Genomic DNA, 24,624 nt, shown 5'->3' with positions numbered 1-24,624 from the left:
CCTATCTTCAGCCTTTGTCAAAAGCGTATGACAGAGGCTAAATAAGAATTAAAGTCGGGTCATTATTGCAGAGCGTTCGTAACGGAACATTAAGCGTGAAAGAGAATTGTATTATTCGACGCGGTTGGCTCATAGACAGTGCTAAAGTCGCGCCCAAAGTTTCGAAAATCCAGGCTGAACGACTGACAAAGAATGGTGGTATTTGCTGGAAATCTTCTGCTTGTCAACGCGCTCACATACCATTTTATTGGCACAGCTAATAGAATTACTTTCTTGGCATAAAGGTACCTAGGAATACACACGTAATGTCGTACTAAGGAAATATTACGGACTGCGCCGACAGCCTGACGTTTAGAGTTCTATCTGCGATCACTATAGAAACTATCGAATTTGCCAAAACACATCGTGACAATCGTTTTCCTGAAACGAGCGGAATTGATTTCCACAACCATGACAATATGAACGTAACCATCTTGTTGACAATAGTCACATTCTAATGTGCTTATGATTGGTGTCTTTTCTCCATGACATTGAAGTGGTTCATAACACCCATGAATAATACTAATCGATGCCTGGTAGTGGGTTATATTTTTATGATCATGTGATATCTATTTCAAGATATTTGTGACAATTCAATTCAATAGAAGATTCATATATTGTCGTACGGGAAATTCCACTCATCATCATGGTTAGCAACTGAAGTGGCCACGTTTGCTTTATCAGTGAGCTTGATAGGCATGTGGAACGCTAAAAGAATCAGAGTTTCGCATCAGAACCTAACTGCGACAAAAGAAAATAAACAAGAACAAAGATGAGAGTATGTTGACAACGTTGATTTAAATTTGAAGCAGTATTTTATCCCATTTTAGTGCTGGTAATGTTTTCTCTCTATAGCAGTAAGTTCGTCCAAGGAGGTTCTCGCCTAGTTCCTCTTTGGTTCGTCTCATTTACGATGTCACTATCAATCCGTCTGCAAAGCTCGTGGCACACGTAGAAAAGACGTAAATATCGAGGTGAACTGAAGTTCCTCTGACTGCCTGTAATGTGTACGCAGTCATTGGATGACATTTATCTTACTCTGTCCTAAGTCGAGTGTATAGTAGAATCACTCACACGTAACAGTTCAAATATCGCATGGTTCGTTCTGCCCTGGCATTCACACAGAGAATATAATATCGTCTCACACGGAGTCGTCTGCCATTTTAACAAAGGTGTCTGAACACAGATCGTTTGCGCTGAACTCGGGCACTGGTTATTATATACATGCACTAAGGTTTCAAAAGCGCGTGCGTAAACACATGGTTCGATAACATTTTGATTTTCTTATTCTGGGAAATTAACAAACGTATATAAGATGTGTTCCAAGGGATTGAATTCATCAGGATGGCATGTCATTAAACTTACGCAAAAGGCAGCGAAAAGTAAACTTTTCAGTATTAGTTGAGGAGCACAATTATACATGCGAAAAAAAAGGGAAACGTCACCGGAGGACCGGTGGCTCCCCGCAGACGATTCGTTTCTACGCGCGCAGTCGATCGGCGCTAATTACTATTGTTCTGGCTTACAACAAAGTAAATGACATTTCCTGTGAGGTCAGTGAAAACGGAACTTAAATTCTACGTATCATAATAATATGACGCCATCTATAATTCTGTTGGGCTGGGTCTCGTGTCTCCTGCTGTGGAGACGCCCACTGTGACAGAAAATACGGAGGTGTAAAGTTGCAAACAGCACCGGTATTTCTTCATACTCTGGCCCAGGGCTTGAATAGACGAGTGCAATGGGCTAACTCAGTGACCGTGTGAAAATTTGCATGGGTTCGCTTTCATAATTTGTGCAGGCTTCGATTTCAACCAGTATCCTATTTGCAGACTGCGGAACGTATCCAGCGGCACATCGGTGAAAGATTTGCGTTGGGGTGTCCGCTTAAAAATAGTAAAGGAATCGTGCCGTAGAGAGAGCCCAGGGCCCAGTAATGACGGACCATTTCGTCAACCCACGAAGACATGATCTCTCTCTATTTCAAATTCTGTGAAGTGTGAAGCTTCAGTGTCATCACGCAATCTACAGTTTCCTGCAGAGTGTTGTTTTCAACGGAATCCACCCCTCCCCCCCATTCGTTGTGATAACGGTATAGCAATAATCATTTTTTTTTTTCCCGAGAGCGCAGGGCCCAGCATTGACAGACCATATCAAGATGACGGGATTTTTTTTTTCAAATTCTGTGAAATGTGAAGCTTCAGTAATAGCACAACCGGCAGTTTCCTCTCAAGTGTTGTTTTAACGGAATCCACCCCTCCCCCAATGGACATTTATTATGATAACGGTGTAGCAATAATTCATTTTCCCCCTGATGTGTCGTCGAACATTCTATACCGGCAGTCCTCTCCCTCCCGAAGTATAACGAACTAGATACGCTATGTTAAAAGTGTTATTCGACAAGATACGAATAAGCACGGATTGGACGTTTTAACAAGGCCGGCCAACCCAGCATGAGCTACGGGAACATTTCACTTGTGAGTACCCTCGAGCGGACGTAGCACGTTCTATAGACTGACACAGCAGTGAAATGGCGCCTCAACGCGCTCACTCGCTTCATCTATGCGTTATACTCCTTCAGGTATTGCATTCTTATCGAGGAATAACGAGCTGTGTCAAAGTTTGTTTTTATGTAATACATTATGTATGCATGTTTTTGTGTGTGCGTGTGGGTGCTGCGTTTGTGAGCGTATGATAACTATTTATTCTGCCTACTCAAATGATAGTTGATACCATTTATTGGTGTGTTTGTGCGATGTGTGTGTGGGGGGGGGGGGGATGGGGTTCTTGCGCAGAAGTTACAACAATATTTGGCGAATATAAGGATAATATTTATCATCGAACCACAGCCGATGTTCCTGTGATTAATGGACATGTGCCGTGTGATTCCAATAAGGAATTTCAATCATTCATATTTTTATTCAGTCTTTTTTTCATCTCTCAGTGCTAGTTTTGTAACAGCATAAAAAAGAAGAAACCAATCAGAACAAAAACTAGGCAACTGGTGAGTATTTTCCTACACCGATCGACAGGTATTTTGAACCTGATTGTAAAATTCTCATTTTGAGGGTAAAGGTTGATCCCGAAATTGGCAGGAATGTTGACACAGGTGAGAATATTGTCCTTTAATGTCAGTGGATTTATAAACTTAAGGCAGTGAATTGATGCAATTAGATGATCTATCTGTGATAGCAGAATTGGAGTAAATAATGTGCCCTAAGTAGAAAGAAAATATCATAAAAGTGTCATTTCATTCCCGTTGTATTGTTATGTATAAGCTTATATTGCTGTTATTTTGCTATAAGCAATGACTTAAGGGTATTACTTGATGTGCAAGGGTAAAGTAAACCAGGGCGATCATGTATCAAGGTCGTTGGTTATACGTTGTTTTGTGAACACACACTCTACAGATGTTGTTCAGCTCAACCTGTTACAATGAACCCATTTTAATCAACGATGTCTCATAATATCTGGAACTGTCCATAGAGTCTCGAGCGTAAGACCGTTCAGTTTCAGTTATCAAATCAAATCAAACAAATCATTATCAACTTCCTCCAATAAGTGGGAAAATAAAATATAGCATTCGTGATAAACTTTTTAAAGTCTCCTTTTGCTTTATACTTCCTTAATTTGATGATCGGGAACATCTACCAACTCACCACATTAAATAGATATTTACACAGATATATGCTCGTAAGCAGATCCACACACACACACACACACACACACACACACACACACACTCTCTCTCTCTCTCTCTCTCTCTCTCTCTCTCTCTCTCTCTCAAATGAGAAACACCACATAATCATGTTATAAGAAGTAGGGGGACAGTACAAAAGAGTATGAGCCTTACAAAACACTGGCCCCTTTACATGCACGTGCAAACTGATTTGATAATAGGGAAAGAAAAAGAAGTGATTTCGAGACACGAATCAATGTGCAATCGCAACTTAGATTTAAGGAAGGCTGTATATGAATATTGCGGCATACTTAACACTTGTCCAAATTTGTCAGGGAAAAATGTAAAACGAGTATAAATGATCTGACCGAACTAGATAGTCCTACTTGTTATTAGACCATTCATGGAAACTGCTATTAAAGTAACACAGGAAATGTGACGCAAGCTAGTATGAGTGGGATATAATATGTCGGTGAAGGCGAAAATTCATTTCGCGTGAGACTGATTGCAAACCCGTTGAAATTCACAGTGATTCTTTTTTCTCTGTCACAACCTTACCTCTCACTACGTAGGTCCAAAACTGATGGGGACTTGGTCACTGTTGGTTCACGTGTGAAAGTGCCTTCATGGAATATTTGATATTTTGACACAGCAGAACAAACGCAGTGCTAGATACCACACCGTAGAGGAGAAAGGGCATTTGTATGAATTATTGCCCGAGACTCATGAAATTTTCAAGCGTTGCTGCTGCCTTGCGTAATAACCCAGACAAGATCACGGGCCCTGTCGTGCAGAAAGCGAGGTTTGACCTATTCCAGTCCCCACCTGAGGCGGCGCACTGGCGGATCGCTCATACAAAATGCATCCCATTTGCTGAAAAATTCATTCCGTCAAGTCTCTTCCTCCAGGAAGCTGGGAATAATTGATTGTTTGACTGTAAATGTATAGATACGCCTCAAGGTGTTTCAGTTTGTTTGTAGGAGGAGAGACAGTATACGGGAGAAAAGAAGCTATGTGTAATTCTCCGCGGGATATTTGGTCAATTTTCGATGCAGATCAAAGACATTTGGTAGGAGAACAGCATCGATCAAACTTCCGCTCGAACGAGCTATACATGTATGAATGTCTAGCAGTGGAAACAAATATTGGACCACCTCCGTCCAGGTCCATAGTCTTTGCAAACTAATGACATATCTCTCAGTTGCATAGAAAGGTAGAATTTTATTTCTCAGGTACGCCAGGCCATGAATTCGAAAGCTTATCGAAAGTTTGTCACATGAATAGGCACATTAAAGAGACGTAACGAGCTGAGAGATATTGCTACTTTGCATGAAAGAAGAAGCACTGGTATTTTGGATAAGGCTTCAGATCGTAAAGAGATTACCTGGGGTTCGATTCCACCCCAGCGCGGACATTCGTGAATAAGAAGTATTACCAACTTTGTTCCTCTAGAACCAGGTGAATAAATGAGAACTTACTACTACTTTCTACTACCTATACTACTAATATTATGTATAAATATAATTACTTTATGATGTCACTCTATTAAAGTATTGGGAATTATACTTTCAGCAGGATTGTCGAGAACATGTTTTGATAAACTACCAGTATTGTATTTCGTATCATTTCCGGGAGTTGAGCGATGCTCATGGATAAATAGAAGTATGAATAGGAAAGTGTGATACGGAAGAAACACCAACAAAAACAAGCACTAACGGTAAGGAAAACCAAGATGAATCCAACAAAGATGTAATGGAAGAGGATGTTCGTCCATAATTCTATCAAATTCACGATGGATGTTTGGGGTACTGTGTGAATGTCATCTCCTTTTCGACCCTCCTCCTTTCCCCATCGTTATCCCGTCTGTTGGTAAACATCATTTCGGCCCCTCGAGATGGTGAATATTTCACGAATCTTTTCTCCGCCAATTCCTGTCCGATGCAAGATGCGGGGCTAAACGGGCACCATCAATCATAGCGGGAGCCATTTGAGTTCCGAAGTATTACCATGATGTGCAGCAGCTGATGCAGTCCTCTCGCACGACAACATACTTTCCCCCACACGTGTAACTATAGCAACGCCGCCCCACCCTCAGCATACATCCACTTTCAACTTTAGGCAAACGACGCGATGTGTGTGCGCATAAGTAGTTATTGTTCGTGTTGACTTGGGAAATCGCAATCAGACCGGAAAATGTGTTGATGGTGCCCTAAATCAAAATGATTAATGATAAATTTGAACCCTTGCAGAGAAAGAAAATGGAGGTAGAGACGCAAATAATGGATTATTGCTGTCATAGAGAAAGAGAGACACAGGCGTGGGAATGTTGTGGGAATGTAGAGGGGTTCGTACCAAACATGGCAATGACCCCATTGCGGTGCTGGGGATCCTACTCGCGTGCCGTCACGCCTAAGACGAGAATTTCACTAAATGTCATCTAGCTGTAGCAGGTAATAACACCACTGTTATAATAATAGCCATTACTTTCACCACAACCACACACACACACACACACACACACACACACACACACACACACAAATCTGAAGGCAAAAACAATATCATCAAAATAAGAGTCCCTAAGCTATGTTTCTCATTTACCTTTTCAAGCTACAATAGCTTACAATCAAACGTAACTTCGCTAGTATGCAAATAAGGACAAAATAACTTGCTACCACACGTTAAGTAGTACTTGACGTCACTCAGAAACTTTTTGATGTGTTTGTCGTACTTTTATTGTGTAAAAAACAAATCTATTTTCCATTGTTTCAGTTCGTCACCCTTTTTCGTTATAGATAGACACTGCAGATGCTCAATATAGTGTTCTGCAGGGTTGAACTGCTCTCTATAGCCACACTTTCCACAAGGAAGCAAACTATAAGGTGTTGGCGAGCAGCCGTGGAAGCGCTCGCAGCATGGCATTTGGAACTTCAAAGTGTTACTGTATTCACTTTTTTTCACAATATTCTATTTTCAGTATGAGGGGAGCGTGTTCTCGAGTGACATGAAGTTAGTTTTTCATTGAGTTTTTAAAAAAAACCTCTGTGGTATATTGCCGTCAGATTTCAAACATAATGTTGGGATACATTATTCCTCAACTGAGCAAAATTTTGTGACGTGTGCAAATGGGATATGCGACATTTGAGTCCTCTCCGGAGGACCAGGCATTGAGGATAGGGCGTGGCCAGAGGATTCGAACCTTGGACCTCATTATTGAGAATCCGTGAGTGAGACCCACTGTATCCTGGTAAGCCGTCTTAACTTTGACCGACCTCCATGTAAGGAAACAACTGAATGTGTGCTGTCCCTGCGACAGTGTATAGCAACAGTGCATTCAGTTTTAGTCCTCGTTGTACAACAAACGAACACACACCTTTTCGTCTTCTTGTTCGTATCGAGGTATCTCGGCATGGGATATATCAAGGGTGCCCAAGCTGGTGAGTTTCGATCAGTCACCTCACATGTTCAAGTCTTCCGTACCACACACCTTCGCTGGCTCCCAGTCACGTTATAGGGCACGTAAATCTAGACGACTCACTTGATCTTTTGACATCAGCTGATAACACCGGAGATGGCGTGTTGTGATGTTTCCAGAGAAGGTGTAGTACACACTACAGACATATATGGCGGCCCACCTGGCGTTCAGCAGGGGGCTTGTCTAGCTCGGGGGAACAAGACTTGAACTCGTCGATAAAATGCTGAAATAATGCCGGGTCAACAATGCTGGGTTGCCCAAAATATACTTGTTTGGGGAAATATGTGATCGTGAAGGAAAACAAAACTCGAAACAGACAAACAAACAAACAAACAAACAAAAGTACAAAAAGACCGGCAAGCAAACAAATATGGATGCATAGGGGTCTTTACCATGGGCAACGTATACAGTCATTCTACTGGCCACTCCTTGTCCCTGCAGACACTCATGTATTCATTGAGATTTTTTTTTTAATCTCACTCGTAACGCCTTTCAATCTAGATGTGACGAACCATGCATCCTTCTATAGATAGATCGAGTCAGACAGAAAAAAAAACAAAGAGAGAAAATGTTAAGTATTCGGTCGAGGAAGAGACGGAAGAGAGGGAGGGGGTGAGAGAAAGATAAAGAAGGGAAACTTCAAGAAAATGCTTGGAAATTCTGCTTTCATTCTTGATAGTTGAATGGATGCCTCAAGGTTTGGCACCAGCTATTACCCAGGGGGGCCAGTTGCCAAAGAGGATGATCATGATGTGATTCTTTCTGCAGCGCTGACAAAATCCCTTTCGACGTGTAATAAACGGCATTCAAATTACTGTAGGCAAGATTCTCCCGCCCAGTTTTTCCCAAGTCTTGGAGACATCACCACACACAAGCAAGCGAGAATATAGAATGTAGCTGTATCAATGTTTCGAAAGAAATTTCAACAACAACAACAACAACAGCTAAAAAATCTGCCCGAAGTAATCGTCAACCAGGTTTTTCTTTTATTTTGTTGTGGTTTATTTTTGGGAAGTTTTATTCAGACGACCAAAGAGAGATATATAGGGTGAAAAAGACAAGTGTGCAACGACAGAAATTCGATGTTATTCGGAATGATATTCATTGCTCGTTTATGCGAGAATTCTTCTTGTATTTTCTGTGCTCTTCTTTTTCTTTTGTTCTAATCCATTGTAATGCACATGGGAAAGAACCAATATGACTAAAAGCTTTTTGAAAATGACATGAGTCTGTATCTTATGAAGCGTAGATTGTCGTGTCGCACGTGCAGTTTTAGCATGCCATGCTGATCGGGACCAGGGCACAAGTTGTTACCCCGTTGTTAGTCCACCATTTGTCAGACAACCATGATGAAGTTGGTAAAAGAATAGCGCGCGCGTTTGGCTGTCATAGTAACGACGTCATAATCTCAGCAGGCTTAGCTTCCCTCGACGAGAATTCAACAGGAGTCAGGGTTGCTTTCTCCAGAATCTCACTTGGGTGCGTAATCCAAGTCAGCATTCGTTTAACCTTCGATTGGCCGTGACTCGAGGGTTATTCCAACAAAATGATTGATGTGGGTAATGAATTCCGAATGATAATGGTGTAATAGTATAGTTTTGCAAATTACCCATGCCTCAAACCTACATAGTGAAGGAAAGTGGGGAAGAGGGTCCATTGTTTACCGCAACTCAAAAGAGTGAAAACCTATCTAGCAATCTCTGAAATGCATGGGTTATTCCGCAAAAGACTGCTATCAGAAGATTAAGGTTGGTATCAACGGGACGATTTATGTTGATTCGATCTCCATTCTTTGGCCGAAAATGAAGAAGCATGGAGAATAGGTGTAATCACTGGGGTTCTTCAAGGAACACCTGCTCAGGATCGAATACAATTCATCCTCGCATGGACAATACGCCTGGAGTAAAATCTTTGTGTCATTATTTCCCGAACAGAATGCTGACTGAGGGCACTTCTACTCACAGATGAGTCTCCGACACAGGCCGTGTGAGCTGATGCGGCGTCGCCATAGCAACGAGTCCGATCAGAATGATGATGAAAGCTCCACCATGGCACTGGCTAGAGACAATCACCTTCATCGTATGCACAGGTACGTTCAAGCGTAGTGACATCGTCCCTCAGGCACGAATCGGGCTCCTCAAAGCATGAAACAAACATGTCCCGGCCATCGACAGTAAAGTGTTCCGGGGAAGCAAGTTCATGCACTCGTGTTTGCCTGTATTTCAAATACCTGGATTATAAAACTTCTGTTCCCACAATAGCAAGAAGAAGAAGAAGAAGAAAACAAAAACTTCAACATTGATGTCCTCAACCTCTGGGTGCTTCTCAAAGCACATACCAGCTGCTAATAGAAAATGTGACGTTCTTCGGAATTTCTTCAGACTTTAACATCTGTTGTGCAATTGCAACTTATACTTTTACTGCTTCTAGTACTATTACTACAATACTACTGTTGTTGTTACTGATGCTGCTACGACTACTACTCACTGCTACTGCTTTTACTACTGCTTCTACTACGACTATTACTACTACTACTACTACTGCTACTACTACTACTACTACTACTATCTACTATTACAACGACTGAGCTGTTTCTACTGCTCCATCTTCCTATAACTGCACTAATTCTTCTTCTTCTCCTTCATCTTCTTCTCATCCTCCTCCTTTTCATCTTCACCATCTTTTCTCTTGTCCTACGTCTTCTTTGTTATGATTATGGTAACGTTCTAATTATTGCAATTAACGAAGACGGGTAGGGAAATACCTTTACATTCATGCTAGTTAGGTTCTTTTTAGCGAATCTTTTTTATGAAAAACCCAAAAGAGGGAAAAGCCAGTTAATACCGGTGAAAGCATGCAACAGTTGCTTTTCTCTTCAAGCTGTTTCCACCAGAACCGATGGTGATGTGAAGAGAACCACTTCCCATCTCGAGGGGTAATTGACAATCAAATATTTATCCCTCGATCTCTAATCGTGGTCTCCAAATATTGACTGAACAGGTGAGTTGTGCGTGCTTGACTAGCCTGTTATCGATAAGAAACCTGGTGAGTTTGTTCGCTCTGAATAGGCAAACTCGATGCGATCATATCGGGGATCCAATGCCACTATCAACCGGTATCCGAAACCCAGTGACCGTAGTTTTGCTGACATGATTTTTTTTTCCCTGACTTGTGTTTTTCCCCAATAATGAACCCTTCGTCAAGTGATTGCTTTGATTTCTGGATTCCGAGGGTAAAGAAGGCTGTGACATAGACATGGGAATCAAGGCGATCAGTATGGATCACAACTGCGAGAGAGCAGGGAGATATAAATATCTCCTTTGAGGGATTCATATTGAACCATCGACGGCGGAGTCGAGGATGTAAATATTGTACTTTGTAGGCAAAAACTTCAGACAGTAATAAAGCTCTGAATTTTCTTCTGTAACACGCGGTTCAGAAAAAAAAAGGACTTGCAGACATACATGGACCTTATGCTGGAATGCACGCGTAGAATAAGAGATAACCATGACAACGGCGAAGTGACAACCGGTTAGCTGTGCTCATTGACATTTTACCATTGCAGTTGCATCGATGGTTATTAGGTCGTTTTTTTCTCTTTATTTTTTTAATTCCAGTAATTTGCTTACGTATGAAAAGAAAAAAAATCGTTAGCTGACTTGTGTGTGTGTGTGTGTGTGTGTGCTGGGACAATGTTTACAAAGTGACGAAACTAAGACGAGTTTTTAGTTTCTATATAGAGTAGGCCTATATTACGTGACCATTTGTATAATACAAGTACTCCTCGAGTACCATAAGGAACAGCGAATTTGAAATAATTAACCTGGCCAGTAAGTGATATGCAAGCAATATAGAATTGTCGTTTCAAAGCCATTTTGTTTTGTCGAACGCCTTCTTAATCATGATAGATACATAAATGCGTGTATCTTCTAAAAGAGCAATGAATCAAATTGTTGTGATTTTGTTTCTCGCAGCTACGGCTGTAATCACCACCTCAGAGGGAGGTTGTGTTCTGCCTGCGTTTATTTGTTTTATTTGCCTGCTTGTCTGTCTGTCTGTCTGTCTGTCTGCTAGTAATATATATCAAAAGGTCGTGCCAGGGAAATTTTGAATGACATTTTTGGGATAGGACTTTAGGAGATGCGTATACAGCTCTACGGTCTTATTTGACCCTGATTGAGCTTCGACAGAGGTTTGAGCTCTCCGAGTGGTTCTGATTCTTGGCATTACACTTCAATTTCAGGCCAATATCAAAGACATCAAGGTCTGGGTCACGATGCATGACTCCTCATTGTATATTTTTTCGGAAACCGAATATCTTCCGAATGCCTCTCCACCGCATTCTCTTCTCACGTACAAGTCAATGCTCCCGGAGGCTGAGACCATTTTTCAAAGACATTCCGAGATATCCTCAATCATCATCATGTATAAGACCGACTTAAGGGATTATACGGAAACAACTGATCAAACTGCCGCATCGCATGCTTAGAAAGAAATAATGAAAATTTGTCTTTATTTCCTAAATTTTGTTTGACTAATCATGTCGTTCGTCACTAAGCTTAATGATCAGGTTTACCTTTCCGTCAAATGTAAAACGCACAGTGTATGACGTCATTCCGACCAAAAATTACAGGATAAGACATAAAATAAGTATAATCTTATGTTCCATTGAACATGTTTCTCGAACACCTTTCAATGTTGCGTGGAGCTTTGGATGACTTCTCCAGTTTTCATTTGGCTTTTGCTTCCGTATACATGTATATGCATTTTTTTATTTGCCCAAACCAGTGTCCATCCGCAAAATTTCCTAAAATGCCCCGATAGAATATCCGTCGTCCTGGAAATACAAGGATCAAGACTGATCCTCCTTCTCTTCCAACAGCTCCTCCTCGTCCTCGTCCTCCTTACCTTTCTCCTCCTCTTTCTCCTCCTTCTCCTTCTCTTCCTCCTCCTTCTCCTTCTTCTTCTTCTTCTTCTTCTTCTTCTTCTTCTTCTTCTTCGCCTCCTCCCCTCCTCCTCTCCTCCTCTTCTTTTCTTTCCTGCTCTGCCTCTTCTACCCCTTCTTCCTCCTCCTCCACACCAATCTCTGCTTATTACACCTCGCCGATGCCAGGAGCTGTGCCCAAATAATTCCCGCCGACCAACATTCCCATCCATGTTTATCGCACGTCGTCTGCTCGAGTGACAGCGGGTATCGTGTGCTACGAGTGTTCAGACGGAACATGTTGAAAGGGCAGTGATAATGCGTCAGAGACTCGCTTTCACGTAGTACATGAAAGTTAAAAAGATCGTATAGTTTTGGTTGAGGCGGGGATCAGGTTTTAACTTCTTGTTAGATAATTGGAAACCACTTATATGAAATACAAGTGAGCATACAATGCTTGGAGGAATCAAAAGTTGATTTTATGAGAATCGTTTAGAAAATGGCTGAGATATCCAGAAACAAATAGGTACTAATAAAAGATGTGTCCTCTACCTTTTATCAGGACCATATTGTTTTGCTTTGTTTTTGGATATCTGAGCCATTTCAAAGCCGATTTTTATCAAATACACTTTAAATTCCCCTTAATAGCGTGCTCTTTAATATTTCATATACAGTGATATAAGTGGTTTCTAATTATCTCACAAAAAGTTAAAACCTACATCCCTATCTCATCCAAAACTATACCATCCCTTTAGGGTTTGTGATTTTCTTAAGCAGTTCTACAAGCGTGTGTGACAGCCGTTCGCATTTATGCCAAAATACAAATAGTATGGTTAAATCGTGTGTATTGGTACAGACGATTCTGTCAAAAGAATACCAAACTAAAGTTGTTTGTAAGAGTCCTTTCACATATGTGCAATCATCACGTTAACCACAAGCAATTTACTTTTTCATTCGGAAAATACTTGCTGCTCAGACGTAATTTCATTTTTAGAGCGCTTCACATCGTGGCAAATATGATATTGACTGTCATTTTCTATTAATGAAGTGGGGATATTGCAGAATGAGTGCGAAAAAGTAATATTTAGCTTGTCAGCAGAAAACAGCATTTTGACGCTGCCACACTCATTTCATTTTCGTGGCACAAACATTGAGACGCGTGAGAATATAATTATTGGATATGGCGGAAGTTTGAAAGCTCCATTAGTCATGGGAATGCGTCAATATTTTAGACATTGCCTGTGAGCAATGTTTAATAATTGTGCTAATGATATGTGAACCAGGGAAACTGATCGTCGTTAACTGAAAGAAAAAAAAAAGCCACCACTTGAAACGCTGATGACGTGAACAATACAACAAATTATGTGAAACAGAAATCTAGATGTAGAACCGTCAAGCTGATGTTCATGTAAAGAAACTGTAAATAATCAATTTGTGATACACGTTAAACAAAGTTTCTAGTTTCTATTTAGGACGTAATGACTGAATGAACAAAGGTTTTGTTTTGTTTTGCTTTTGTTTTTTTAGGGGGTTGTCTACCTTTTTGTTATAATTGTTACAATTAATGTTTGAAATACGAATTGCTAGTAGAACGTTTTATCTGTCCCATCAGTGTTGTTATTTTCTCTTCTTTTTCTCATATTTTTCAACTTTTAATCCTTCAGCATTTGGCTACCCTTTGAAACATACTTCAGTTATATATTTGACTCTGACCGCCTCGGTGAGTGAAAAACGAGTTTGAACTCGAAAGTCACAAAACATATTGAAATCTTTAAGGCTGACTTTGATTAACTGAAATTAAAGCTAACGTCAACACAATGTACATGCACCTGATCTATATAAGGTGATAGATATAGGATAAATGAATAGATAGATTAAATGAATAGATAGATTATATAGAAATCTGGGTATCGATAGCCAATGCATATCTGGGTATGTGTGATTATGTCTGAAGAGTTGCTTGTAGCAAGGAGTAGTTGAGCTACTCATTTTCAAAGTTTACGATAGCACAAGCATTTTGGACCCGCAGTCGTAATGTCACCATGAAGCCGATGTAGCTCCACGATCTCACAAAGGTTTCGACTCCGTGTAATTAAAGGGATGGTATAGCATTGGTTGAGATGATGATTGAGCTTTTAACTTTTCGCGAGATATCAAGAAACCACTTATGAAATGTCAGAGAGCATACAATTTTAAGAGGAATTCAAAGTTTCTCTGATGAAAATCGGTTTTTAAATGAATGAGATAGCCAAATTAAAAAGTAGAACAAAGCGAATCTATAGTCCCACCTTTTATCAGGAGCCCTGTGTTTTGGATATCTCAGCCATTTCAAAACCAGTTTTCATCAAGTAAACTTTGAAACCCATTTTGAATTACATACTCTTTCCTATTTCATAATAGCTTTCTCATTATCTTACAAAAGAAAAAGTTGGAAATCTGAAGCGCCATCTCAACCAAAATTACACTCCTCCCTTTAATGTTCGGCGTCGTGTTTTCAGTGTGGATATGATAGGCGTCTAGTCTGCGCTGTTATGACGCTCACGGATACCATGCACATTCCATAAATGGGACATGGGGGTGGTGGGCAGGCCGGGGAGGGGGTGGGGGATGGGAGATGGGTGGATCGGATGGATGGGATGGGGAGGGAATGCGGGGGGAGGGGGCTCAGAAAAAGAGAGTAAGGCCAAGATTGATTTCCGCAGAGAAGATATTCATGATAAATGATGTGAGCATTGCCAAGAATACCATCCTTCTCCTTCTCTCTAGTCTCCTTCTCATCACTACACCCTCCTTACTCCTTCTACCATCCTCCCTAAAGTCGTGGCATACCAAGACGACATCTCGTGTGATGATGCATCTACTCAAGTGGCAGGTCTTCTTTGGTGAAGGAGCTGGCGTTCAGACTCCCACCGCGCAGGAGTAATGTGAAGCGAAGCAATAATCATTGGGGATGTGGTAGAGTTCCGGGGCCACGTTCGTGCGATTAGGGGTGGATGGAGAATTGGGAGAACCCTTATGGTGCCTGCAAGGTTTAACATTCCGAAATCATTTACTACTTGATGAGACTTTCATCCTCTACAACATCCCGACGTATAGGATAGCCAAGTTCAGCTATCTCAAATTTCACTCTCATATTACGCGGATTTTATCCGAAACTGCGAATTGAGGGAACGTGAGAATAGAGAGAGAGAGATAGAGAGAGAGGGAGTAAGGGTGAGCTAACGCATATTTCTTCCTCTGAATTAAAGAAACATAACCACAGCCCCGAATTATGGCTTTGCTGGTCCACGATGTTTTGATGGTATCGTAGCGTGTGTATTCGAGCTTCCTGGCCTCATCGAAACTTCTTCGAAATAGCAATGAGTCGACCTGTGGGGCGTGATCTGCAACAACATGGAAAGGATTAGGCCTTTTGGACGAGGCAGGGATCGAGTATCGCCTCGCTATACAAGCCATTGCTGTGCCTAAATTGTCGAGTACAATGTTGTCTCACCAGGGTCAAACAACAGCTTTTCTTGTGGTGTGCCAGAAGCATCCCTTCGACGAATTTTGAATGAGATGGACAAAGTCCTTGGTGATGCGCCAAAATCTATTACGACATTACTTATATTACTACGCCATAAAACATAAAGTTAAACAAGAAAAACTGTGAAGATCGTGTGTATTTTATAACCAGTGTTTATTTGTCTACATCACTGACAATGGAAAACGACAGCTTGTTTATGGGAATACGGCTGAACCACATAGCAGATTTGTGGTTGGTAGTATTTATAAAAGCAACTTGTATAACACATTCCGTAATTATAGTATATCACGATCGATATTGCTTCGGACACACAGAATGTGCAATCAATGATTACAACGCATCGACATCTTGTGACATTTTATGGTTTGTCGTGACCTTTCTCATTTCTTTCATTAACAGCCCGAGGTTTCCTGAACAAACAACTCGGAAATGTATCTTGCACTTTCTTAAGAACTGAACAATGTATGACTAAATTTGCATGGTGAAAACTGTATAAATTGAATACAAATTGAGTGCTTGCATTTTTTTATTATCATTCTTCCTTTCTGCAGTCTTACGATTGGTCAGTGGCCAGTACAGCCTCCAGGCCCCCAGCGAACACGTGGCGCTATTCCGGGGAGGCCTCAGTGTCGCTTTTACCATACCAGCTAGCGATCTGTCCTTCCCACCCCTTGTGCAACTGATCGACCTCAGTGACAACCTAGTGCGCAGGTCAAAGACGGTTCCCCTAGCAACCAGTGGTTCCGTCAAGTTCGAATGCAATTACTTCGACCACGCGGGCCAATTTCAGTTCCGGCTGCAGTCGACAAGGAACTCTAGCGATATCTTAGCACAGAGTGATGTAGTACACGTAATTTGGCCCCAAGTAGATTTTAGTGTCCCCACAAATTTAGTTGCGTCATCGCGAGAGTTTCGAGTGGTAGCCGTCACCTCAAACTTATGCAATGTAATGCGAGACAGTAATCGCTATATCGTCAATATGCTGCTGGTGTATCATGGGAAAAATCTCACGGCCAGCGGTGAGGCCATCCCCATCGGTGATGGAGCCGTAGCGGACTCGTTCCCAATCGGCACCATTTCGACTGACATGACTGTAGACTTCGGGTGCTCTTCGGCAGATCGGGCCGGTCTCTACACAGTACTCCTGCAGTCCGACTTCAACAGAAGTACGATCGCGCGAAGCCAAGTGTTCGAGGCCGCCAGGAACAATGACTACGGCCTCAGCGTCTCCACGCGAGGCGTCTACCCCAACTGCTCTGGCAGGGGTAGAGTCCAGCCCATCGAGGTTCGAGCCTCGCAACCCACCTGTCCCAACGACGAGGACACCATCAGACTGTTGGGCCAGGACCAAGAGTTTTCCTACGCACCGACGCAGTCGGATCTCAGGCACATCTCGGAGAAGCGGATGTCAACGAGTGGAACCGCAATGCAGTTCTTCTGCAGCGAGTTCAGTAGCGAGTTCACGGGCTTCTGCTTCCGGTACGTCAGCGTGGCAAGATCTGGTGCGGTCGAAGACCAAGTCACCGTGTGCATACCTCTTGAGTACACAGGTTCGTGAGATTCATAATGAAATACTGCTTTGAATTCGTTCAAGTGCCCATGAAAACCATGTTTACTGGTTTATAGATGCAAAAAGTGCCTCCTTTCCTACATACATTAGGATGCTTGCTAATTATCATTTACATTTACATTCCATCAAGAAAATTATCGTTACATGAACCAATGTCCAAGTTGCGATGTAATGTAAGTTCGTACCTCTGAGGACAATGAGTCATTACTACAATATGGTAACAAAAACGGGCTTGTGCGCTTATAACAATGTGATTATCACCGCGTTGACTTGTCTGGGTGGAATAAGCCACCATTACTATCGGTAATAAAACGTCTCATACTGACATTCCCCTCCGCAACAGAGGAAAGCCGAACGAAAGATTAAGCTATGAATTAGCGGCACGCACACACACACACACGCAAAATCCCCAGAAATGTAGAGTTGTATACTAACTGATGTAAAGGCGTGTCGGCTTGTATTGACCTTTGCTTCTTTAAATCTCATATCAAGGGGTACAATTTCAAAATGATGTTCCAATGAGGCGGATTCGATTGACAGGTGTTCATGGTCTGATGTATTTCTGTACCCTGGTGTCCAGGTGACCCGATCGATGGGCAGTGGAGTGACTGGACCAGCTGGGGATCGTGTACGGCGACCTGCGGTCCGGGCGTGCGACATCGATCCAGGACGTGCAATAACCCGTCGCCGGCCAATGGGGGCGCTTCGTGCGACGGCAACCTCCTGATGACCGAGTTCTGCGACCTGCCGCCATGTCCACCAGGTTAGTGGTATAGCGCAGCATGGATGCCGTGTCAATATCTACAGACAATAATCCATGATCAGATTTAGAGAACGAACCTCTACGTCTTCACGTCTCGTGCCTTTTTTTATCCTCCATTATTTTCTCTCGGCATTCTCCTCATAATTTATGTTTATTGTAAGCTTTTTGCTATTGAAATAGTAAATCTGCTTCCATAACTGCTGCCTTGATATACCTCTTCGTTTGACAGGCCATTACATTATTCATTGAATACCAGGAACAGATGGGACCTGTGTAAAGGCTGTATAGAAAAAAAAAAAAATCTCGTAGGGAATGAGTTAGATGACATATTAAAGTCGTCTCCATTCTTATAGACACTGTCTGTGTTCCACGTTAGTATATAGGCTCATTGTAGTTTAGGAAAATGACCTATGTAAGTAAGTACATAAAGTAGTACGTTCATTAGTATCTGGAAACAAATGATAAAGACGCACATACAAAAGCACCAATAATTCACAAAATGATTGTAATACGGGGGATTGAATATTGTCGTAATGGCTCTCAAGTATGATAATGATAATAAAAAACAATTTCATGATGGCAAACTAGACCGATACAGTTACCCTACTCTTGTCACTTTTCATATTGATTTCGATGCCTTCGCCATCATGGAGATGTTAGGCCTACGACGATAATGTAAAAACAGAAAAGTTTGCTAATTATCCGTAAAGAACTTTCGTTTGTGCCACCAACTGCAGAACCAACAGCCGTTCTGAGCACCACGGCCAACGCAAACTGCTTCTGCGGCTGCACCCTGACGGTGGCGGACGGGACCATCCTCTCCGATCCGCTCTTCTGCGAAAGCCGCAACACCTTCCGCTGGGTGATCTCCGTGCCGGGCAACCGCGTGGTGCGGCTCGAGTTCGTCTACTTCTACCTGGCCATCCACATGGAGTATCTGCGCGTGCGCGACGGGGAGCACGGGGATTCCCCGAACCTGGCCTACCACACGGGCGTGGCTCTTCCGGCTCCTGTGGTATCCACGGGCAACTCGATGTACATCGAGTACAGGATGGTGCGGAGAGGCAACCTGGACATGAAGGGTTTCAAGGCCTTCTTCTCCTCATTCGGTAAGATTGCCTTAATACTAAGCAATGCATTGCTTTGCATTGTCAATAAACTCAAACATATTCTTTACTTTGAATTTTGGAGACAACCAAGAACAGCAAGAGCACCATCGTGTATAGTACGTAGACCCCGTTTACAGTGCAGGACTGGACCGAGCCCAGGCCAAGCACGGCCTCAATTGCGGCACTCGGCCCCGCAATTTACAGTGGAGGGCTCGGCCCGGGCTTTTAATTCAAACTTTCAATATTTTGTCGTAGTGGCGCTCTGCATGTAAACAAACGATTATTTGAGAGCGCGCCGGTCGCAATTTGGTACCGCATTTGGCCCAGTTTGCGTTTACAATGAGAAAAAGCCAGGCTGAACCCGGGCTGAGCCTTGGCCGAGACTACTTCCAGAGCTTGGCCAAATGCACGGCCGTTTTTGGTACCACATTTGGCCTTTTGAGCGTTTACAGTGAAAGGGAGCCCGGCCTTTTCACTCACTGTAAACGGGGTCTTGGACGACTCCACGAATGTTTAATACAGCATCATATATAATCCTGGATGGGATCTCTCTAGACTGGAGTCCAATGACAAATGAAACCGAAAATAACAACCGTTTTTATAAGTAAACTAGTTTCTATTTTCTATAATTGATAGACAACCTTCCAGTAATAATGATGAATCATGACTTAAAACATTGATTACGCCAACAACATTTCTGTTTTTATCACTGAAATCTCTTCAAAAACGTGACTAGATTCTTTTTTATAGATGGGTGTTTGTGCAGGTGTCATCATTAACATGACTAGAATGTTGATTTACCCATTTTATAGCGTTAGATTGGCTTTTAGAATGTTTGGAATGGATATAAATGGGAAGATTGCGTGCATATGACTCGCACAAACGACCGTTATTCCACGCTCTTCCAACCAGTTGCTCATAAATTATCACCAGCCCCACACACTAGGGTAAATTTTCCCCCCTATCTCTGTTAACTGATGACGACAATGAAATGACTCCGCATCAGTTTCGATGTACCTCCCAGCGATCACGACAGATTAGCGTCGATGCCTCCATTCGTGTTTCCCAGGAAGTGCGCCTAATTCAACCTGCACGGCGTCGTCTTGAAGGCTTCCTAAAAAGATCATTCGTGCGCTGTGGGGCAACAACGTCGACGCTCGTATAATTCACTTAAAGCAGACGTGGAAAAGGGACACGTGACTATTACTTAAAAGGAGAAATTTACGACCCGAGTACATCTCTGTCAGTTATGCCCCAGGGTTGTATCTATCTGCCCTCTAGGAAGGATGCAGCAGAACTCTCACACGAGTTCGTTATCGTGCCTACAGTCTGATAGCGGGTGCGTAATAAGATGTCACATTTACTGTCAAATATTGCCCCTTGAATGACCTCTCTCCGCACGAACTCTAGCAAGCTGTAAACAATCAAATTCGAACATGAATGATATTATGCAAACCCATCCACACACTACGAGCACATAGTACTGCACAACGCACACGCATTTTCCATTCCTACATGAGAGCGCGGTAGATCCTTCTGAAATACTCACATATTCACAGTTCATCCCAACCTCTACTGAACTAAAGATTGCTCCTGACAACCAAACGATTTGCTCGACATAGCAACAGCACTAGTCTATGCAAACTTGAAATCAAGTTTTGGGATATGTACTGAGAAGAACTGGTGGAATTAATGGCCGGTAATTAAGTAGATCTTGAGGGAAATTGTCCTTAAACTTGAATATATTTTTGATTCTGTCGGGTGCCCTCTCCTATCTCCTGTATGATGTTTCATACAATCGCCAGGACACCGGAGAGCTAGTGCGCCGATGTTGGATGTCGGTTGTGAGATCAGATCAGGCTCGACGGTAGTTTTGACAAAGAAGAAAACCACTCTGCAATATTGAATGTTGAAATAAAGACTTGAGGAACTCTAGAAGTCTGCTATAAATGGAAGACATTAATTTCTTTTGCATATAGCAGGACGGCTTGTCTCTCTCTCTCCCCCCCCCCCCCTCTCTCTCTCTCTCTCTCTCCCCCTGGCCATCTCCCTATTCTATCATAGCCAGGATACGAGGGACCTCTTTACGGATTTTGAGCAATTTGTTTGGCTTCAGCGACAGCCAGGAGTGGTTGGAAAACGCCCCTCTCCACAAATACTTGTTATCTGTGGCCGAACTTACTGGCGGCTTTGGGACCATGATTGTTGATGGATAACTGACATAGTAAACCCTTCCTTGCTTTTCACTAATATTAATATTTCAACTTCCAATTCAGTCTCATATTTATCCATTTATTCTTTTTTTTTTACTCTACCTGGGTTCAGAATGTGAAGGGACAATCAACAGTTATGTTCATTTTTTACGTAGTAAAGAAAGAGAAGTAGCCATTTCCCGTAAACTCTACAGCAACCTCAAGAAAAGGACGACATGGAATACGAAATCATTTTATGAATCTCCATTAGACTGGGGTATGATATGATTTGTGTGTCCGTCTGTTGAAATACATTTTCTAGTTGGTTGCACAAAGATGAGCAAGATAAGGCGAATGATTTGACTTCATAGCCATTAGATTGCTCAAACATAATTGAAAATGCAAATCATGTGAAATTTATGTAGCTGACACTTCCCGGTGCAGATGCCACTGTATACACAGAATTTATTCGCAAACCCGTGGCTCGTATGTCGACACTCTACGGATTATTTCCGTGTTTTTTCGTTTACAGAATGCTTCAAAAACAAATTTCTGGGTAAGAAAAAAGTCACAAAATCCACCTGTTTCCGTCAGGTTTCCAATAAGGCGTAACGAGAATTTGATTTTGAGTTCTCAGTCTCCCTCAAAGCGCAATCCAATATACATAGAGCGATATAGACGTGAAGCCACCCGCTCAGCGTTACGAGCACCACCACTGATTTCTCAAATAACCACACGTGGGTTCGCGCAGCGATAATATGTCTGTATGCCCCTTGACCTTTTGTTTTAAAGGCGTGGGAATATGATACAACGCGGCAGCTCGTATTGGCAGTGTCATCACCATAGCGACGCATATAGCCTGCCCTACACGCGCTCCTTAACGCTCATGACAAGGTCCCCCATCATCATAAAGAATTCTATGTTTATTGTTACTTTATACACTCCTCTATCATCTCGTGGGGGGTTGCCATGGGAGCCGAACTTGGAACAATAATGTTGCGTGATGCTGTAAAAGTGAAAAAGACGTTACTCTACAAGGTCAAACGCGGTCTTTGTGACAGTACGTGGCATCACACCACGATAGCCTACGCGAAGAAATTGTGCTGATCAATGTGAAACCAGTTATTCTTGTGGTGTAACCATTAGTCAGCCTGGAGAAGACTTTGATCTTTCCAATCAAACGCCTCATAGTCTACTTCAGACTCTGAAATATGAAAATATCAGATGTTTAGTACTCGTTTTTTTTAATGTATTAGTCACTGTCGTTTTACCGTTTTTTGCACACGACATTAATATATTTTTGGGCAGCGTAATTGTACAAAAGTGTTTTCATTCTATCTCTTCATCCCTAACTCCCTCTCTCCCTCTACCTCTCGTTTATTCTATTTCTCTCCCTCTCTTCACTTACTCTCTTTTGTTTCTGAGCTCTTTTTTGAAACTCTCGTCTGGGCGATGCGTAATGTCCATTATTGTTGAGCTCGTCCTCTCATTCTTTGGTGGCCGTAAAATGGCTGGCTCATTGTCGGTCATCAGACCATGTTAGCAGCATTCAGTGAATCTTTGCTTGACAATGAAAAGAATGAACGCAGAAAGGTTATTAACCGACACTTACAGTCACGCCTCAAATTATGGCGAGCTGCCATTGCAAAAGGCTAGATATCACAATACAATGTACTTACATCATGGCGAAGAATTAATTTTGTTATTGAGACTTTTGACTTAATTAGAGCTGATTAATAATAATGATAATAATAATAATAATAATGATAATAATAATAATAATGATAAAAATAATAATAATAATAATAATAATAACAATAATAATAATGATAATGATAAAAATAATAATACAATATATCTATAAGGCGCTTAATACGGATGTTTCTAAACGTACAGTTTACCAGAAAAATTAACATTTAGTCCAAAATAATACAAAAATACAAATACAAAAATCTTCTGGCGATCGGAAAACACCCGAAAAACTTGGCACATAGAGTATCAAAACTTTATTAACGGAAAATATCCTCTTCGCATCGGCAAACAGGTTGGAAGTGCAGTGCATGTGAGCGAAATTTTAGTCGTTATAAACACGTCACGTGTCACCTGCGAACAATATGACGTGACAATAAAGATGGTAGTCAGTGGAATGTTGCTATTACCTTTGTTGAGCGGTTAGAAAACAACAACAGCATCATCCAGACATAAGTTTACATCCAGCCTAAAATCAATAAATGAATAAATGAAACTCTGGAATTTGGAACAGTAATATTAGGAACTTGAAAGTTCTCATCTCATATCCAAAGCAGAAATTAACCGTGCCAGTTTAGATATTTGAAGGTCGACATTTGCGGATTTTTCAATCCGCCAAAACGCGTTTGAGGATGATGTTCTTGCTAAGTTTGTAGTGCTCAGTGTTGGAATATCAGAGAGCATGGCGATGCCCGGTGAGGAACTCTAGTATTGTCCCGTGGTCCGTTTTAGAATATCTTTGCTGTGTAAACCAACTTGGACTGTTCAAAACACCAACAACACTAATAACAAAATATCTAGACAATCACAAAAATAAACTTGAACGTTTAAGACACCTTTTATGCTTTTGAGCCTACTAGAATCGAAAGTGGAACCGCGAAATATGCCATGTACATTGCTCAACGCTAATTCAAATATTTCATATAAGCTGCGCATATATCAATTGCATTGCGTCAACAAGTTTACAATATGTGTAATCTATGGGCTTGCCATTATTTATGCACCCCTGTCCTGAATGTGACTCGATTGAGGTAAGATTTGCTGCAGCGGGTTTTTTTTTCCGTTTTTCGTGTTTTCGTTTTGTTTTGTTTTGGTTTTCTTTTCTTTTCTTTTTTGCAACTCGGGTACAGAAAGAGTGTTGACGATGAACTCACATTTCCACTGCCCTGGACGTATACTACATTAAAAGGTCCTACAAGGGTATGTTTTGTTTAGCTGCTAAGAACTGCGTAATAGTGGAGTCTTAACCGCACCGAATCTAATTACAGGCAAGTAAAAGTGATGTCGAGCGTGCAAATATATGACAGTTTGACTGACACTCCATCCTGAGCTGAGTCGTAACTTACGGTTACAATCGTAAACTACATGACATCGGCATATAAACAGAGACAGATGGCCTTCGTCTTGCGGAGGCGAAAATCTAACCGAATTTCTTTCCTTTCGCCACCTTTACCAGTTCAGCGTAAACCCGATGAGATGAAGGCATTCTATTGGTGAACTCGTAAAATCTGAGGATTTTTTTTTGTTATCATTTATTTGATAACGTTGTGATCTCAAAGTGATGAACTTCAAAAGCTATGCATTCCACGACAGCTAGT

General features: G+C 41.7%; 1 protein-coding gene across 2 annotated transcripts in view; it reads left to right on the top strand.

Annotated features, from left to right (window-relative positions):
• The window catches only part of LOC139743389 (uncharacterized), a 52,408-nt gene that overhangs the window by 23,846 nt on the left and 3,938 nt on the right, over nucleotides 1–24,624 (top strand). The window contains exons 2-5 of one of the 2 annotated variants that reach the window (XM_071653874.1): nucleotides 9,128–9,282; nucleotides 16,195–17,193; nucleotides 17,794–17,976; nucleotides 18,714–19,085. In XM_071653874.1, the coding sequence (XP_071509975.1) occupies nucleotides 9,222–9,282; nucleotides 16,195–17,193; nucleotides 17,794–17,976; nucleotides 18,714–19,085 (1,615 nt within the window). In that variant the 5' untranslated portion in view covers nucleotides 9,128–9,221. Of the gene's footprint in view, nucleotides 1–8,736; nucleotides 9,283–16,194; nucleotides 17,194–17,793; nucleotides 17,977–18,713; nucleotides 19,086–24,624 lie in introns of those variants that run through there. The other variant, XM_071653875.1, reaches the window with a different exon arrangement.

This window comes from Diadema antillarum, unplaced genomic scaffold (assembly GCF_040938485.1).
Source record: "Diadema antillarum isolate AM-2024a unplaced genomic scaffold, OU_Dant_1.0 seq00001076_RagTag, whole genome shotgun sequence".
Classification (NCBI taxonomy): domain Eukaryota; kingdom Metazoa; phylum Echinodermata; class Echinoidea; order Diadematoida; family Diadematidae; genus Diadema; species Diadema antillarum.
The sequence above is the reverse complement of the archived record's forward strand: the minus strand, read 5'-3'. Positions and strand labels throughout refer to the sequence as shown.